The sequence below is a fragment of the Scyliorhinus torazame genome, chromosome 16 (genome assembly GCF_047496885.1).
Source record: "Scyliorhinus torazame isolate Kashiwa2021f chromosome 16, sScyTor2.1, whole genome shotgun sequence".
NCBI classification, from domain to species: domain Eukaryota; kingdom Metazoa; phylum Chordata; class Chondrichthyes; order Carcharhiniformes; family Scyliorhinidae; genus Scyliorhinus; species Scyliorhinus torazame.
In genome coordinates, this window is record NC_092722.1 from 135,845,151 (window position 1) to 135,863,960 (window position 18,810).

At 50.0% G+C, this 18,810-nt stretch overlaps 1 protein-coding gene across 1 annotated transcript in view; it reads right to left on the reverse strand.

Moving 5' to 3' along the window:
• The window catches only part of kndc1 (kinase non-catalytic C-lobe domain containing 1), a 268,776-nt gene that overhangs the window by 183,170 nt on the left and 66,796 nt on the right, over window positions 1-18,810 (reverse strand). The window contains exon 3 of the mRNA XM_072479132.1: window positions 15,805-15,863. Within this exon, the coding sequence (XP_072335233.1) occupies window positions 15,805-15,863 (59 nt within the window). The remainder of the gene's footprint in view (window positions 1-15,804; window positions 15,864-18,810) is intronic.

Genomic DNA, 18,810 nt, shown 5'->3' on the forward strand with positions numbered 1-18,810 from the left:
TCATGTAACATTTCAATGTGAGTCCCACCGTCAGCTAACAATGCAGCAGAAAAGGGTGGGCTATAAAGAGGCTCCTGGTCAAACAGGGAGGTTCTGCTTCAAGGCCTTCACTTTCCTATCTGGATCCACTGCCATTAATATGAGACTAGAGATCATATAAAGGAGGCACAGGTTTTTCTCAAACTGAAATTTTGATTGTAAATATTTCACATTACATAATTTTCACTTTATTCATGTGTACAACATCATTATTTGTTGAGTTGTTGAGTCAAGCTTAGTCAGAGAGCTAAATGTGCCTGCATGCTTCAGAGTTGGCACACTTGGATGTTTACAGGAGAGCGAGGGACATTTCCTTTACCCTGGAGGAAACAACACTGTTTTTTTCACACTTTAATGAATATTCATGTTAGTGCCCAGTGCTGTACTCACCACTCTGTGGGACATGATTGAAACTGCAGATGTAGCTGGCCGTCCCTCCTGTGCACTGTAAAGGACATTATCCAAGTTCACTCTCGATGGGGATAATTCAAATGTTGTCGGTGAACTCAAAGCCCTGTAAGCACTCTGTCAGCCAACATCTTGAGATAGACATACATTTGAACAGTACTGACAGCACCCTTTCGGCCCCTGATCTTCTTCTCTTGACTATTGTTACCACCCCCCTCAATTCATACATTCCCCCAGGATGCCCTGTCCTTCCCACATCAGCCCTCCATGCCCCCAGCCCTATCCTCTTGCCTCCTCTGGATCCTCCTCACTCCTACATGCCCAATCTGCACTCCACATTCCATTCCCCTCAACATTGACTCACTCCTGGAGCCTCCGTGCAAGCTGCCATTTTCCTGCTCCCCTCCCGTGTGCCATGGAATTAAATGAGGAAAACCGCTGAGCTGACAACTGTTTGACTAGGAGGCTCTTTTATAGCCCACCCTGAGTTGCTGCAATGTCGCCTGGTGGTGGGTTTCATAACCGACAGCTGCACAAAGCATGGCACCTTTAAACAAACGTCAAATGGACACCAGGCAATCCTCCTGTACCACTGACTTTATTTTAAAGCTAAGATGTAATTTTAAAAAGTTAAACACTAATGAGTATTCATGGCATGCTGATGTATTATGGGTATAAACCCGTTGCAGGCCGGATTGAGGTTTGACATGGCACAAAAACACCACTGACTAGATATCGGTATCTCAACCCACCGTCAGGAAATCGAGAGGTCACCCTGAATTCCACATCACCCACCCTGCCCAACCCCCCCCCCCCCCCCCCCCCCCCCCCCCCGCCCAATATGTCACTGGCAGGAGCAGTGGCATGGAGAAGGCAGCTCAGGAATTACAGAAAGAGTTACACATAACATTAAAGTTGGCAGGATAATGGTACATTAAAATGTTTGGTTTTGGTACAAACTAAAAGTTCTATTATGACCCGAAGGTCTTTCTATCGCCTACTCAGATATTGGGCAGGAAAGAAAAATGTACTTCAGATGGTAGGAGAGGTTCGATCCGCTTACGAATCGATGCCGAACCCAACAGGATATCTAGTGTAATAATGCAACATCAACATTAGATCTGAACTAAATTCTCCAGTTGGGTTGGAAGAGCAAAATACAAACGAAGATCGAGTAGCAGAACTTAGGAGAAGCCACAGAACACCCAATATAACAGCAACAAATTTGAAGCCAGAGCAGGGTAAAGGTCAGAGTCTTTCAAACAAGAAGTTGCATTGAGTGGTGTCACAGATCAAAGTAGTTTCCACTGCCAGACAATTCTCAATTGATCATTAGGACTTAAAGGAATGCCAGTCTTTTCCCAACCTGAAGGAAATCTTTACTGACAAAGACTTGTTGATGATGTTACATGAATGTCCCTTTCACAAGTCCTAGTATCAATCAAATTTCTCCCACAAATGAAGGAAACTTTAAAAAATGCAAAAGGGCAAGGGGGGTCACACTTTGCAGTTTAATATTTAATATTTCTCATAGCTACTTGTTTAGTCATGTGGAGAAATGGAAGTCAGCGATACAAGGAAGTAAATTCCACATGGAAGATGATAATGATATGCATAATGATAATGATAAACTGCTAACCTTGATTTGTTTTCCAAACAACAAGAAATAGCATTTACAAATTATTCCACTGTGCTTGTCCATTTTCAGGTACACCAACTTGTGAAAAAGCACAAACTGAAACAAAGCCAGTTATCCCACAACAGAGGGAATAATCCAGAGTTTTAACATAGGGAGAGATTCGCTTATCTCCTCGCGGCGTGTTTCTCGGGTGTGGGAGGGTGCTCGCCTTTGCCCGGCGGTGGGAGCTTCTGGTCCCGCTGCTGTCAATCCCCCATTGAATTCAACCCACCCTGTCGGGAAACCCAAGCCATGGATGTGTCTCGGCGGGACTGAAAGATCCCGCCAACGTGAACAGCCGGAAGATCTTGCCCATAATATTCCCTCCTTCCTGTATTACACCGGCAAGTTAATAACTTAATGTGCAAATAGCTGGGAAGCTTTATGTTTTTAAATACGAAGATCAATTTTCACAAACTTTTTCAACAAAGTTATTATTATTTTTTAAAAAAATATATTCTATTGAAATTTTTTTTCCCTGAGCAACATTTTTCCCGCTTACAAAACAAACGAAACGATAACAATAACAAAACAGAAATTTTTAACTTTTTAACAATAATAATAATAATAATACACAAGTAACAAAACCTCATACTCTATTGACCTATACTCAACTAAACCTCCTCCCCCCTCCCCCCTGGGTTGCTGCTGCTGGTCATCTGTCTTCCCTCTAACGTTCCCCTAGGTAGTCGAGAAATGGCTGCCACCGCCTGGTGAACCCTTGAGCCGATCCTCTCAGGGCAAACTTTATCTGCTCCAGTTTAATAAACCCCGCCATATCGTTTACCCAGGCCTCCAGTCCGGGGGGTTTCGCCTCCTTCCACATGAGTAGGATCCTGCGCCGGGCTACGAGGGACGCAAAGGCCACGACATCGGCCTCTTTCGCCTCCTGCACTCCCGGCTCTTCCGCAACTCCAAATAGAGCTAACCCCCAGCTTGGTTTGGCCCGGGCATTCACCACCTGCGAGATCACTCCCGTCACTCCCTTCCAATATCCTACCAGTGCCGGGCACGGCCAAAACATATGTGCGTGGTTTGCCGGGCTCCTGCCACACCTCCCACATCTGTTCTCCACTCCAAAGAACCTGCTCAATCTTGCCCCCGTTATGTGTGCTCTATGTAGCACCTTAAATTGAATCAGGCTAAGCCTGGCGCATGAGGAAGAGGAGTTTACCTTGCTTAGGGCATCAGCCCACACACCCTCCTCTATCTCCTCCCCTAGTTCTTCTTCCCACTTTCCTTTTAGTTCGCCCACCGACTCCTCCCCCTCTTCCCTCATCTCTCTGTAAATCTCTGACACCTTTCCCTCTCCGACCCACACCCCTGAAAGCACCCTGTCCTGTATCCCCTGTGTCGGGAGCCGCGGAAATTCCCTCACCTGTTGTCTAGTAAACGCCCTCACCTGCATATATCTCAAGAAATTTCCCCGGGGTAACTTATACTTTTCCTCCAGTGCTCCCAAGCTCGCAAAAGTCCCATCTATGAATAAATCTCCCACCTTCCTAATTCCCAACTGGTACCAGCTCTGAAATCCTCCATCCATTCTTCCTGGGGCGAACCTATGGTTGTTCCTGATAGGGGACCCCACCAGGGCTCCCCGCACCCCTCTCTGTCGCCTCCACTGTCCCCATATGTTCAGTGTTGCCGCCACCACCGGGTTCGTGGTGTACTTTTTCGGTGAGAGCGGTAGCGGTGCCGTCACCAGCGCCTCTAGACTCGTCCCTTTACAGGACCTTTTCTCCAGCCTTTTCCACGCCGCTCCCTCACCCTCCATCATCCATCTACGTATCATTGCCACATTGGCGGCCCAATAATAATCTCCCAAGTTCGGTAGTGCCAGTCCTCCTCTGTCCCTACTGCGCTGAAGGAACCCCCTCCTTACTCTCGGAACTTTCCCTGCCCACACAAAGCTCGTAATGCTCCTATCTATTTTATTAAAAAAGGTCCTGGTGATTAAAATAGGGAGACATTGAAATACAAATAAGAACCTCGGGAGGACCATCATCTTAATTGCTTGCACCCTGCCCGCCAGCGATAAAGGCTGCATGTCCCACCTCTTAAAGTCCTCCTCCATTTGTTCTACCAGCCGTGTCAGATTAAGTCTGTGCAAGGTTCCCCAGCTCCTAGCGATCTGAATCCCCAAGTATCGGAAGTTTCTTTCCACTTTCCTTAGCGGTAAGCCTTCTATCCTACTCTGGTCCCCTGGATGTATCACATATAATTCACTCTTCCCCATGTTTAACCTATACCCCGAAAATTCCCCGAACCTCCTCAAAATTCGCATAACCTCTATCATTCCCCCCGCTGGGTCCGACACGTATAACAATAGGTCATCCGCATATAACGAGACTCGGTGTTCTTCTCCCCCTCTAGTCACCCCTCTCCATTTCCTGGAGTCTCTCAATGCCATGGCCAGAGGTTCAATTGCCAATGCAAACAACAATGGAGACAGCGGGCATCCCTGTCTTGTTCCCCTATATAATCGGAAATACTCCGATCTATGTCGACCTGTAACTACGCTTGCCGTTGGTGCCCCATAAAGTAGTCTAACCCAGCGAATAAACCCGTTCCCAAACCCAAACCTCCTTAACACTTCCCATAAATACTCCCACTCCACCCTATCAAATGCCTTCTCTGCGTCCATTGCCGCCACTATCTCTGCCTCCTCCACTGAGGGCATCATTATCACCCCTAATAGTCGTCGCACGTTAACATTCAATTGTCTCCCTTTTACGAACCCTGTCTGGTCTTCGTGCACCACCCCTGGGACACAGTCCTCTATCTTCGATGCCAGCACCTTTGCTAGCAATTTGGCGTCCACGTTCAATAGTGAAATAGGTCTATAGGACCCACACTGCAACGGATCTTTGTCCCTCTTCAAAATTAGCGATATCGCCGCCTCCGACATCGTCGGGGGTAGAGCCCCCCCTTCCCTGGCCTCATTGAACGTCCTCGCCAACAACGGGGCCAACAAGTCCACATATTTTCTGTAGAATTCCACCGGGAACCCGTCCGGCCCCGGGGCCTTCCCTGCTTGCATGCTTCCCAGTCCCTTAATAACCTCGTCCACCTCAATCGGCGCCCCCAGGCCTGCCACTGCCTGCTCCTCCACTTTCGGGAACCTCAACTGGTCCAGGAACTGCCGCATCCCCTCCTCTCCCTCTGGGGGCTGAGACCTATACAGTTCTTCATAAAAGGTCTTAAACACCTCATTTATCTTTCCTGCCCTTCGCACAGTGTCTCCCCTTTCATCCCTAATTCCTCCTATCTCCCTCGCTGCTGCCCTCTTTCGCAGTTGGTGCGCCAACAGGCGACTAGCCTTTTCCCCATATTCATACCTCCTCCCCTGTGCCTTCCTCCACAGTACCTCCGCCTTTCTGGTGGTCAGAAGGTCAAACTCGGTCTGGAGTCGTCTCCTCTCCCTGTACAGCTCCTCCTCCGGGGTCTCTGCAAATTCCCTGTCCAACCTTAAAATCTCCCCCAGTAATCTATCCCTTTCCTTGGCCTCTGTTTTCCTTTTGTGGGCCCCAATAGAAATAAGCTCTCCTCTGACCATCGCTTTTAGTGCTTCCCAGACCACTCCCACAGGGACCTCGCCGTCGTCATTGACCTCAAGGTATCTCTCAATACACCCCCTCACTCTTGCACACACTCCCTCATCCGCCATCAGTCCCACATCTAATCACCAGAGTGTTCTCTGCTCCCTGTCCTCTCCTACTTCCAGGTCCACCCAATGTGGGGCATGGTCCGAAACCACTATGGCTGAGTATTCAGCTTCTTCCACCCTAGAGATCAACGACCTTCCTAAAACAAAAAAATCTATCCGGGAGTACACTTTATGGACGTGGGAGAAGAAGGAATACTCCCTAGCCCTGGGTCTGAGAAATCGCCATGGATCCACTCCCCCCATTTGGTCCATAAACCCCTTAAGTACCTTGGCCGCTGCCGGCCTTCTTCCAGTCCTTGAGCTGGATCTATCTAGCCCCAGGTCCAGCACCGTATTGAAGTCCCCTCCTAAAATCAAATTTCCTGCCTCCAGGTCCGGAATGCGCCCCAGCATCCCTCTCATGAACCCCGCATCGTCCCAATTTGGGGCATACACATTAACCAACACGACCTCCATTCCCTCCAGCCTACCACTCACCATTACATACCTACCTCCACTATCTGCTACGATGTTCTTTGCTTCAAATGCTACCCGTTTCCCCACCAAAATGGCCACCCCTCTGTTCTTTGCGTCCAGTCCTGAGTGGAACACCTGTCCCACCCATCCTTTCCTTAGCCTAACTTGGTCCGCCACCTTTAGGTGCGTCTCTTGGAGCATAACCACGTCTGCCCTTAGTCCTTTCAAATGCGCGGGCGCTCGGGCCCTTTTTATCGGTCCACTCAGGCCTCTCACGTTCCACGTGATCAGCCTCACTGGGGGGCTACCTGCCCCCCTCCCGTGTCGACTAGCCATTACCTTCTCTAGGCCAGTCCCATATCCCGCCTCCGCGCTCCCGCTCGCTCCCCCAGCGTCACATTCCGCCCCCGACCACCCACTCTTTAGCCATTTCCTTTTGGATTTCCGCAGCAGCAACCCAGTTGTCCCCTCTCCCCCCCCCCCCCCCCCCCCCCGCTAGATCCCTATCTAGCTTGATTGCTCCCCCCATATCACTTCCGTAAGTCAGCTGACTTCAACTGACCCCGGCTACTCCTGCTCGCTCCTCGGCCCCCCCCGGTGTGAGGGAACTCCCATCCGCCTTGCGCCTGTTTTCCCGCCTTATTCTTTCTGGCGCGGGAACATCCCTTTACCTGACCCGCCTCTTATGGCGCAGCTCCCTTTCCCCTCCCCCTCTCCTTCCCCATTCTCCGACTATGTCCCGCCTTTCCCCCCTCACCGGCGCCCACATTTCCCCAGTGTTCCCCCCCTTCCCTGTTTACTTCTCGATTAACTTTCACCATCACATTAACAAAAACAATAACAACAATAACAGTTCCCTGCAGCATCAGTCCCTCAGTTCCGGTCCAGTTTCTCTTCATTGATGAAGGACCATGCTTCCTCCGCCGTCTCGAAATAATAGTGTCTCTCCTGATGAGTGACCCATAGTCTTGCCGGCTGCAGCATCCCAAACTTCACCTTCCTTATATGCAAAACCTCTTTGGCTCGGTTGAAGCTCGCCCTCCTTCTCGCCACCTCCGCACTCCAATCCTGGTAGATCCTTACCACAGCATTCTCGCATCTGCTACTCCGCACCTTTTTAGCCCATCTCAGGACCTCTTCTCTGTCCTTAAGGCGGTAGAATCGCACGATTATCGCCCTCGGTGGTTCTCCCGCTTTTGGTCTTCTCGCCGGGATCCGATTTGCCCACTCCACCTCCATGGGGCCCGCAGGGGCCTCAGCACCCATCAGTGAGCTCAGCATCTTACTTGCGTACGCTCCACAGTCCACTCCTTCCACACCCTCCGGGAGACCTAGTATCCTAAGGTTCTTCCTTCGCGCTCCATTTTCAAGGGCCTCAATCCTGTCAGCACACTTTTTATGAAGTGCCTCATGCGTCTGAGTCTTAACCGCCAGGCCCAGGACCTCGTCCTCAATACCTGACACCTTCTGCTCCACCACGCGAAGCTCAGTCTCCTGGGTCTTTAAAGTCTCCTTAAGCCCCTCAATTGCCTGTAACATCGGGGTCATTACCTCCTTCTTCAGCAGATCCACGCACCGTCTCACAACCTCGTCCTGCTCAGGCCCCCATGTCGCCTGCGATTTCTCGGCCGCCATTTTGTTCTCCACTCCCTCTGACGTTGTGGTTGAAGATTCTTCGGGCTGCAGCCGCCGCCGCCGGTTTTTCCCTCCGTCGTTCCGGGGGGGACTCCCTTCCCACGCACCTCGCACTGGGTTTTTCGGCCGGCAAAGTCCCCGTTGGGGCTCTTAAAAGAGCCCGAAGTTCCGTCGGAGCTGGAGCCGACGAAACGTGCGGCTAGCTCATCCCCGCCGCAACCGGAAGTCTCCAAAGTTATTATTTTATTAGCAAACAATAAATGGAAATTAAATTGCAAATAGCTGGGGGATTACTTTCTGGTGATTCCCACTGAGCAGGTGCACAGAATCAACTCTGAAGAATAGTTTCAGTTCTCCAGAAGTCTCTATTGAAATGTTTTCCTTTCATCTTTTTTTTCAGTTATGATAGGGGCCACAGGAAACTTTAAGATGTCAATGGCGGATCTTAACTCCACTAATCTAAGATTCTATGGCTACTAAAAGAGTTGTCTGGTCGTTTACACTTCTCAGCAACAGCAAAGGGCGCAATTAATGGAAAACGTTCTAAGTGTCATTTGTGGCTAGTTTTGCTGGGGGTGTCCTGCCGGCGAGTTCCCCACCACCATCTAACCACAAGTAGTCAATTGCTGGGCCTTGGGGAGTTTATCCCTCGTTTAGCCCATACTTAGAATTATTTTTATCACTAGGAAGCTGAACTCACCGGCCAAACCGGCTCCTCAGAGATTGAGCCGCGATTTTGAAAGGCTACCTCGATCTCAAAGTGAGCTTAAGGGTCCCCCATAGCCCCCACCTATGAGCAATGTCACCCCCCACACACATTGGCATTCCCCCACCCGGCCCAAGTGATGACACCTCACTATACGGTCCCTGAGGGCCCTCCCTCTTCAGGTCCCCCCACACCTCCTTACTGGCCTCCCCCTTTCAGGGCCCTCTTACTTCAACCCCCCAACCTCCTGAGGCGCCTACTTACCTAACCTGCAGTCCCCATCCTTCATACCCCCCTCCACCCTCCTTTTGGGCCCTGACTCTTGGCAGTCCTTGCTGGCACCCTAGCATTGCCACCTTGGCAGTGCACCTGTTGGCTGTGCCACCTGGGCACCATGACAGTGCCAGAGTGGCAGTGCCAAGGTGCCAGCCTGGCAATGCCAAGGTGTCCATGTTCCAGGGGAGGACCAGGGAGCCACCCTGCTCTATCCCTGACCACCCAGGGTCCTCCGATGGCCTGGGAGACACCCTGGGTACTGTTCTCCTGGTCTACGTTTGTGTGGACCAGTACTGAAGGGCGCCCAGCTGGGGCCTCCCTGGGGAGGCCGGTAGATCCCGGGTGAGCTCGCTGAAGTTGGTTTAAAACCGACTTTAGCAAGCACGGCTTGGCCACAGCTGTTGTGGGCGGTGTCCTATTCCCGACGCCTCGCAAGATTTGTATAGACCTCACGAGCTGTACTGGCCGCCGGGGTGTTTGTGCGATCTTCACCCGTTGCTCTGTGTTATACATTCCACTGGGTACCAGAGGTCCGCGTTTTGGACAATGAAACAGCTTTTACTGGTGCCAAGTTTCAGAACGTTTTGACTTTTAGCGGAATAAAACATATCAGATCGGCACCGTGCCACCTTTGTCGAATGGATGAGACGAGAGGGCAGTGCAGACTTTCAAAGCTGGTTTGAAGAAGCAACCACCCGCATCTTTTGATACCAAGTTAACCTGGTTCCTGTTATCATACAGGATCACCTCCATGTAGTGGAGTTAACATCCTTGACAGGTTTGGAAGGAACTGCCCATAATAGGATTTTAAATTTTTTTTTTAAATTTAAAACAAATTTGTAACATTTACAGAGAGAAAAAAAGGCCCTATGCAAAGAGCCTTAACATAGTGAAAACGAAGTGGGAAAGAATAAACATGTTAATAAGGCACTTCCCCTATCAGCTCTGTTTGCCCATGCCACACGTGTTCAACTAAACTAATGTGGCTCTAACCCCGGGTGCTGCTGCTGTCGGTTTCCTGCGCTGTTCCCTGAGAGTCTGCAAGCGACTTTCTCCCCCGGGGGGATCCCTGGTCACCCCCCCTTGTCCACTTAAGTCTCCTCTGCTCTGCTTCTCAGCTGCTCCCCTCCCCCCCCCCCCCCCGACCTCCCCTGCCCCCGAGGCCTGACCTGCCAGGTCAGCCCTGCACTTGTCCTAGCCCCCCCATCTCCTACTCTCCCTGGTGCCCCCTGACCTACGCTAGCTACGCTGACCCCTGCCCTTGGCGCCTGCCTGTCTCCCGCCCAAGTGCTCGGGCCCTCCCCCCACACACCAAGGACCCATTAACCTGATTGTATCTCCCCGTGCTGTTTCAAGTCTCTTAACCAGCCCCTAGCCCATCCCCCTATCAGAGGCCCCGATCTCCCGCCAAAAGATACCAAGTGCAGGGCCCCCTTTGCAGGGCCCCTCCCCCCCCCACCCCTCACCCCCTCGTTGCAATCTCCCAAAAACACCCTAAGCAGTGCGCACTCCAGCCCCCGCTCTCTGTCCAGGCTGAAAACAATCTTGGATAAAACATTACAGAACAGGATAATTTAACAAACCGCCGCCACACAAAAGCTCTGAGAGTCCAGAGTCCTTTAGTTCAAGTCCAGCTTCTTCTTTTAATAAAGGTCCACTCCTAGTCAGAGCAAGTTAGGTTAACAGACCGCTGCCACTGTACAGCACTGAAAAAACGAAGTGCCCGTTAGTTCAAGTCCAGCTTCTTATCTTTAATGAAAGCCCAAACCTGTTCTGGTGTCTCAAAGTAGTATTGGAGTTCCTCAAACGTAACCCAAAGCTTCGCAGGATACAGCATTCCAAACCTCACCTCCTTTTTGTAGAGGGCTGCCTTTACCTTGATGAATCCTGCACGCCTCTTGGCCAGCTCCGTTCCCAAGTCCTGGTAAATGCGCACCTTGCAGTTCTCCCAGCTGCTGCTCCTCTCCGTCTTGGCTCATCGCAGCACACGTTCCCTGTCAGCCAGCCGGTGAAAGCGGACCACCAAGGCCCTCGGTCGGTCGCCCGTCCTGGGCTTCCTTGCGGGGGTTCTATGCGCCCCATCCAACTCCAGGGGCCGAGGGAAGGCCTCCGGTCCCATCAGCGCCTCGAGCATACCCATCACGTATGCACCCACGTCCGATCCCTCGCAGCCCTCGGGGAGGCCAACGATCCTCAAATTCTGCCTCCTGGTTCTGTTTCCCAGCTCTTCAAGCTGCTCCTGCATCCTCCTCTGGCGGGAGTTCAGCTCCTCCACCTCGTGCTCCAGCTCCGTTACCGTGTCCGCCCGGCTGGAGAGCTTCACCTCGACCTCCCTGAGCACCTCCTCTTGCACCGCCTGTGTCTCGACCATTCGGTCCATTACCGCCCTCATCGGGTCCAACGTGTCCCTCTCCAGTTCGGCAAAGCAATTCCTGAAGAACTCCATCTGTTGCTCTCTTGGCCAGTGGGCCTCCGCTCCCTGGTCCCTGCCGTCTGCCATGCTACACCGCCCGGTCTGGGGTCCCCGCTGCTCCCGCTTCGATCCTTGCCGCTCCACTCGACCACTTCTGGTCCAGCTGTCCATAGCCTGGGGGAAGCCTCTTCCCTATCGTGCCCTCCACCGATTCAGGTCGCCAGGTCCCGAAAAAGTCCGTTGGAAAAGGTCCGTTTGCCCATCGCGGGCGGGAGCGATCCGACCTGCGACCTGCTTCCTCGAGGGTGGCACCGGAAGTTGAAGTGCCCATAATAGTTAACCATCCCAGAAAGGATACCAGTTCTGAGCTATTCCTTAGGGCTAGTGCCTCCTCGATTGCTTTCACTTTGTCCTCCATGGGGTGCAACCCCTGTGCATCTACCCGATAACCTGGGAAGTTCATTAGCCTGAAATGTGCGCTTCTCTCTCTTGAGGCACCTCCTACTTCCTGGAATCTCCTCAATACTTCTAAATTCGACAAATGTTCTTCTTCTGTAGGTCCTGCTACTAATATGTCATCCAAGTGCATGACAAGCCCCAGTAAGCCTTGCAGTAAACTCTCCATGGCCCTTTGGAATATAGCACAAGCTGATGAAACTCCAAAAGGCAAACGTGTGCACTGGCACAACCTCTTATGGATGTTCATGGTCACATATTTCATCGAGCATTGTCCAATTCCAGCTGCTGGCATGCATAACTTATGTGTAACATAGTGAAAGTTTGACCTCCAACCAGTTACGTATATAGATCTTCGATTTTGGGTACTTATTCAGCTTTGTGGCCTGGTTCAACATCAGCTGGTAATCCCCGCAGATGTGAACAGTTTTATATGGTTTCACTACTGGCACAATGGGTGCTGCCTATTCTGCAAATCACACTGGTTGAATGATGCCTAGGTCGTCCAGCCTTTCCAACTCTGTTTCTATCTTCAACAGTAACGCATAGGGACAGATCTAGCCTTGGAAAATCTTAGAGTAGCTTCTGGGTTCACATGAATTCTTGCCTTACTCCTTATAATTTTCCTATTTCTTCCTGCAAAACATGTTGGTACTTGCTGATGATCTTGAGCGGGCCCCCTTCTTTGACGCTAAAAATTTCTAGCTAATTTAATTTAATTTAAACTCCTGGAGCCATTCACACCCGATTAAACTCAGTCCAAGACTAGCCACCACGCCTAAAGATAGCTGAGTGGATTGTTGTCAATAGTTCACTGGAATCATCAGTGTGCCTATTATCTTTATGGCTCAACATGTCGTCAGCCTGATCCCAGTGTTTTTCAACCTCAAGGTACTGGTAGGCCTGCTCCACCAACACTGGCCGAAGCCCCAATGTCCATTCCACCCGTAACACCCTTCTGTTTACCACTAACTCCACTGTGATCGGGCCACTTTGCCCGCTTTTACAATATTGACAGATAAAACTTTTTACACCACCTCAGGACCATCTTCCATACAGTATATTGGTATTGTACGGTTTGATCTATTACTACTAGGCAGTCTCTGTTTATACTTGCACTTATATCTCACATGTTTTTTTCCTGCACCTGAATCATTCAGCTTCCCTTATCTGCACAAGTCTGATGGGTGACTTCCCCCACATCTGTAACATTCTGCACACTCTGGGTCCATTTTAGGCTGTGGGTTTAATCTTCTAAACCTTCTGATTCTTCCAGTTCTCGTATTAATTTCCTTGCTTGGACCAACGCCTTCACTCCTGGCACCACTGCTGCTTGTGGTTTCCCACCTTATCTAGTGGACTGCATTACTCAGAGTGCTTTGTAACTCCTGGGAACCCTTTTCTGCACTCTGCATGGCTAAAGCAATCTCCAGTGCATTTTTAAAATCTACTTCCGATTCTTTTGTATGGTTTTATCATTAACGCCACATACTAACTGATCTCCGAGCATCTCCTTTAATGTAGTCCCAAAATCTCAATGCTCTGCAAACTTCTTGAGCCTTACCACATAGGCCGCAATAGTCTTGCCTGTGGCTTTCCCAGTTGAATTGAACTTGTAAGGCTGTAAAATTACTGGGGGTTTGGGGTGATATTGCCCTTTGAGTAACTCTACAACCGTTGCGAATGTTTTGGTATCAAGGCATCATTAGACTTTGAAATAGATTGTACGTCTGTTCCCCAGATGCAGTTAACAAAATTACCCCCTGCTTCTCCTCCTCCTCTATTTTTAAAAATTATTTTACAGAACGTGGGTGTCGCTGGTTAGGCCAGCATTTATTGCCCATCCCTAGGTGCCCTTCAGAAGGTGGTGGTGAGTTGCCTTTTTGAACCGCTGCAATCCCTGAACTGTAGGTACATCCACTGTGCTGTTAGGGAGGGAGGTCCAGGATTATTTCCCCAGCGACAGTGAAGGAACAGTGATACATTTCCAAGTCAGGGTGGTGAATGACTTGGAGGGGAACCACCAGGTGGTGGGGTTCTCCGGTATCTGCTCCTCTTGTCCTTCTAAATGGTAGTGATCGTGGGTTTGGAAGGTGCTGCCCAAAAAACCTTGGTGAGTTACTGCAGTGCATCGTGTAGATGGTACACACAGCTGCCACTGTTCGTCAGTGGTGGAGGGTTTGAATGTTTGTGGAAGGAAGAGCAGTCAAGCAAGCTGCTTTGTCCTGGATGGTGTGGAGCCTCTTGAGTGTTGTTGGAGCTGCACTCATCCAAGCAAGTGGAGAGTATTCCATGACACTCCTGATTTGTGCCTTGTAGATGGTGGACAGGCTTTGGGGGGTCAGGAGCTGAGTTACTCGTCGGAGGATTCCTAGCCTTTGACCTGTCCTGCTAGCCACAGTATTAATATGGCTAGTCCAGTTCAGTTTCTGATCAATGGTAACCCCACAATGTCGATGTTGCACGGAAAAAGAATTTTAAGCGTTCCACAGACTGGACGCAAGCTTCTGTAGCAGAATCAAACGACTTTAATGTCCCGAAAAGAGGCATTTTGAATGTTCTCTTCCTTGCATGCTGGACTTGTTCTGCAACTCTTGCAATCAGACTTTTTCTCTGCATTCTTGCAGTCTTTACCTTGGTCTTTACCTTGCAGCCAATGTAATAACTTCAAGAACTGGCTCCACCAATTAATTTATAAGAACAACATTTTATTCCATCGAAAACAACTATTTATGGAGTGCTCTAAAATGGTCTTGCCATACTCAGCTCTAGGGTCCAAATGTTGGGGCTCGTGCCAACACAACCCAACAATTCCCCGCTCCCGTTCCTGATTGGCCAGGTAGGTCACATGACCGCTCCGCCAAAGAATATCCTTTAAAGGGCTAGCTACTAGAATATCCCCAATGCCTAACAAACATTTACGAAATGGTTTGGTTTGATATTTCAGTCCAGGCCTTAACCCATTTATTTCAAACAGCTTGGGGTGGAAATTCGGCCATGCAGTATTTATTCATCAGCCTGCTAAATCTTGCAATCTGCGGAGTGGGAAGTATTTGCTCTTTTACAAGTCAGAAACACACCACCTTCCATATTGGTAAAGCTCAAAATAGACATGTCCTCATGGCCCATGCGCGAAAGAGGTTAATGCAAATAAGAGTTACCCTCTGCAAGATTGGTTTGCCCTGAGGTAGCTGCCACTGACTGCACTCAGGTAAACTAAGTCTATGCAGCATTAGGCAGTCTGTAAAGGAACCACTTCTCCTGAACCCATATTCAAAGTACATAGGCTTTGGCTGGCCACCATTCTGTGGTGTCCCCAATCACCACCATTATCATCCATCCAGCCTGTGCTCCACCCCTGGCTGCTGGTAAGGGCCTCTGTTGCTATCGCTGCAGCCTGATCATCCAATCCATTTAATTCACTGGCTTGACAAAATGAGACCCAGGTTCTGATTCAGTTGTGTCCTGGGTCTCACCATTCAAGCATGGAGATGAATAACCAGCTCTACTGTTTCCTCTAAGCTGTGAGGCACTGCCACAATCCAAAGCTCTCCCTCACAGGTCATGCACAAGTTAGCCAAGCAAAAACATTAAAAGGGGTCACGCACTTAAAGAAATCACCCACAACCCCCCAAAATTGGAAGATACATTGGAGGGTATGTTCAACAGCTGATTAAATTTTTCAGCCTTTTAATTATCTGTTTTTATAATGGAAAAATTAATACAAACATTAACCTTTAGTTCATACTGTAATGTCACAAAGCAAAATATCCAGGCTTGCCAGCCACAGCAGATGTATGCTGGATAAAAATAAAACTAATTCTTGGCAAAGAGAGAAGTTAGACAATAAAAAGCCTTTAAGGCTACTGCAGTTTCAAGTGATTGGCCTTTATTAATAGCTATTCCTAAAAAGCACTTTAAAATTGATCTGATCTAATCATAACAGACATTTCACTTGAAGGTTTCCTATGCATAGGAGTTTCCTCATTGAATTTGCAGTGCCATCCATTGCAAAAACAGTAGGGAATATATTTCCTGCTTGCCTTATGCTCATAAGTATTTCTACCAACCTCAAAGGTATTGCCAGTAATGTCAAATTCTGGAGGTACAAAGGCACCTTCTGGATCATCTGTAAATAAATAATAAATAAAATCAATTACAAAGCACAGAATGCAACAATATGGTTTCATGCTGGCATTGAATAACTTTGACTAGTAACACTTTAAAGGCCTTGAAATTAGTTTCTCCCTCTTCTATTTCTTCATCATTTTCTTTTTCCCCTCCTCCCTTCAATTCCTGAGAGTTATTTTTTTGTTGTTGCTCTTACAATTCCCCAAGAAAGCAATTGTTAAATTAGGCGGCTTGTCGAAGGATACACCCATGTAGACTTAATGGCCTTTTCTGGGCTGGAAAGTTCTGTGACTTGCTATTGATATTTGTGTGTGTGACACAGTGGGCATTGATAGACTATTTGATACTGGGAGGCAATACACAAAGCCTCACCTTCACCTGAATGAACATCTACACAAACACTAGCAGCACAAATCACTGGAAAGCAATGTGGAGCAGAAATCCTGGCTGATCTTCCAACTTCCCGGGTCCTGGAGCACAGAGGCCAATTATGCTATTCCCATTGATACTATAGCTAACTCAGTACAGAGTAGGGACTGAACTTGGACTTTCCTGAGATTTTGAAACTCTAGTTTATAAACTCATTAAGGTTTATGATCCATGATATTCCAAGATCCTTTGTGAAGATTAAAGTAAGAGAACACTGATACACTCATTTTTACAGGATACAAGTAACTCAGCAATATCTAAGCTTCTGTCTTTTGTGGGCAACACACAACTATACTGTGGTCCCTCAGGAGACAAGAGAGTTTTAATTTAAACTCCCATTAATTTGTATATATTTCAGGTAACTAATATGAACAGAACTTGATATTCTGATTTAGGATTTAAGCATTAATGGGGAAATAGTCAAAATTCAAACCAAACAAGCCAGCAAATTAGAAATATAAATACAAAAATTGTTTAGGTCATTGAATTCCTTTGCCCTGACCTTTAAGCATGGTTCATTTTGTGCATAGGCCTGTTGGAAGTGGGTAGATAAAGGCTGAACTGAAAGGTACAAGGATTGTATGTGGTCAATGGGCTGGCATTTAGCTACCTCTGAAGAATCAATACAATTCAATAACAGAGTTTGGATTAAGAATTTGTAACCTTTGTTTTAATCATACTTCGGGACTTCAATAATCACACTGTCCCCCGTGGCATTCTCTCCGGCGGCATTGTCGGCATCTATTTACCGCCCGTGGGATCTTCCTGTCCCAAAGTCTAAGGTGTTTTCATGGCTCGCCCGTCCCACCACGGGGGCGGGGTGGGGGCGGGGGGGAATGGTGTGGGGGAGATCGTCTTCAGCAGGTCCGGAAGACCACGCCAGCGGGAAGGGCTGGAAAATCCTGCCCATTGTGTAATTGTTGCGCTTGCATCCATTGCCAAAGAAATAATTTCCTTATTTCACCTGCCCCAAGACAAGACACCTTCTGGATGAATATATGAATGATGATTTCAAAATGATTTGTGCTGGGATAACAGGTGTGCAACTAATCCAGAGCAAATTTCATGCTCTGTTATCTTTATTGAGCTCAAGTATTCGTAGCCAATTCCTCCAGAGAACTCGGGCGAAATTCTCCGTTATCGGCGGAAAGTCCGCCGATCGGCGCAAAAAACGGCGCAAATCCCACTTGCGTCACGTCATAAAAATGGGCCGATAGTCTGCGGCCCGAAATGGGCTAGCAGCGACGTAACGGGATCCGCGCTTGCGCAGTGGTTCACGCCGTGCAGCGTCATACGCGCTGCACGGCGTGACGGCTCATAAGGCCGCGCAGCTCCCCCCCACCCGACCGGAACAGCCGACCGCAACACCCGACTTGATGGCTGGCCGTCGCTCAGCCCCGAGGTTCGAGTCACGCGATGTGGAGGCGCTCCTGGATGCGGTGGAGCAGAGGAGGGACGCCCTGTATCCCGGGCACGGCCGCAGAGTTGCCCCACGCCACAGCCGGCGTCTGTGGAGGGAGGTGGCAGAGGCCGTCACCGCTGTGGCCCTGACACCACGGACAGGCACCCAGTGCCACAAGAAGGTGAACGACCTCGTCAGAGCAGGCAGGGTGAGCGTCCCCCATATCCCCCATATCCCCTCTCCCCCAAATCCCCCCCTCCCCCATATCCCCCCCTCCCCCATATCCCCCCCCTCCCCCATATCCCCCCCTCCCCCATATCCCCCATATCCCCCCTCCCCCATATCCCCCCCTCCCCCATATCCCCCCTCCCCCATATCCCCCATATCCCCCCTCCCCCATATCCCCCCCTCCCCCATATCCCCCATATCCCCCATATTCCCCCCTCCCCCATATTCCCCCCTCCCCCATATCCCCCCTCCCCCATATCCCCCCTCCCCCATATCCCCCCTCCCCCATATCCCCCATATCCCCCCTCCCCCATATCCCCCCCTCCCCCATATCCCCCATATCCCCCATATTCCCCCCTCCCCCATATCCCCCATATCCCCCCTCCCCCATATCCCCCCTCCCCCATATCCCCCCCTCCCCCATATCCCCCATATCCCCCATATCCCCCCTCCCCCATATCCCCCCCCTCCCCCATATCCCCCCCTCCCCCATATCCCCCATATCCCCCATATCCCCCCTCCCCCATATCCCCCCCTCCCCCATATCCCCCATATCCCCCATATCCCCCATATTCCCCCCTCCCCCATATCCCCCCCTCCCCCATATCCCCCATATCCCCCATATCCCCCCTCCCCCATATCCCCCCCTCCCCCATATCCCCCATATCCCCCATATCCCCCATATTCCCCCCTCCCCCATATCCCCCCCTCCCCCATATCCCCCATATCCCCCATATCCCCCCTCCCCCATATCCCCCATATCCCCCTCCCCCATATCCCCCCTCCCCCATATCCCCCATATCCCCAAGTGAATCCAGCCCTAACCTTAACCTCTGCAATGCACGCGCAACCGATGGCGTGCATTCATATACCTGCCTAACACTGT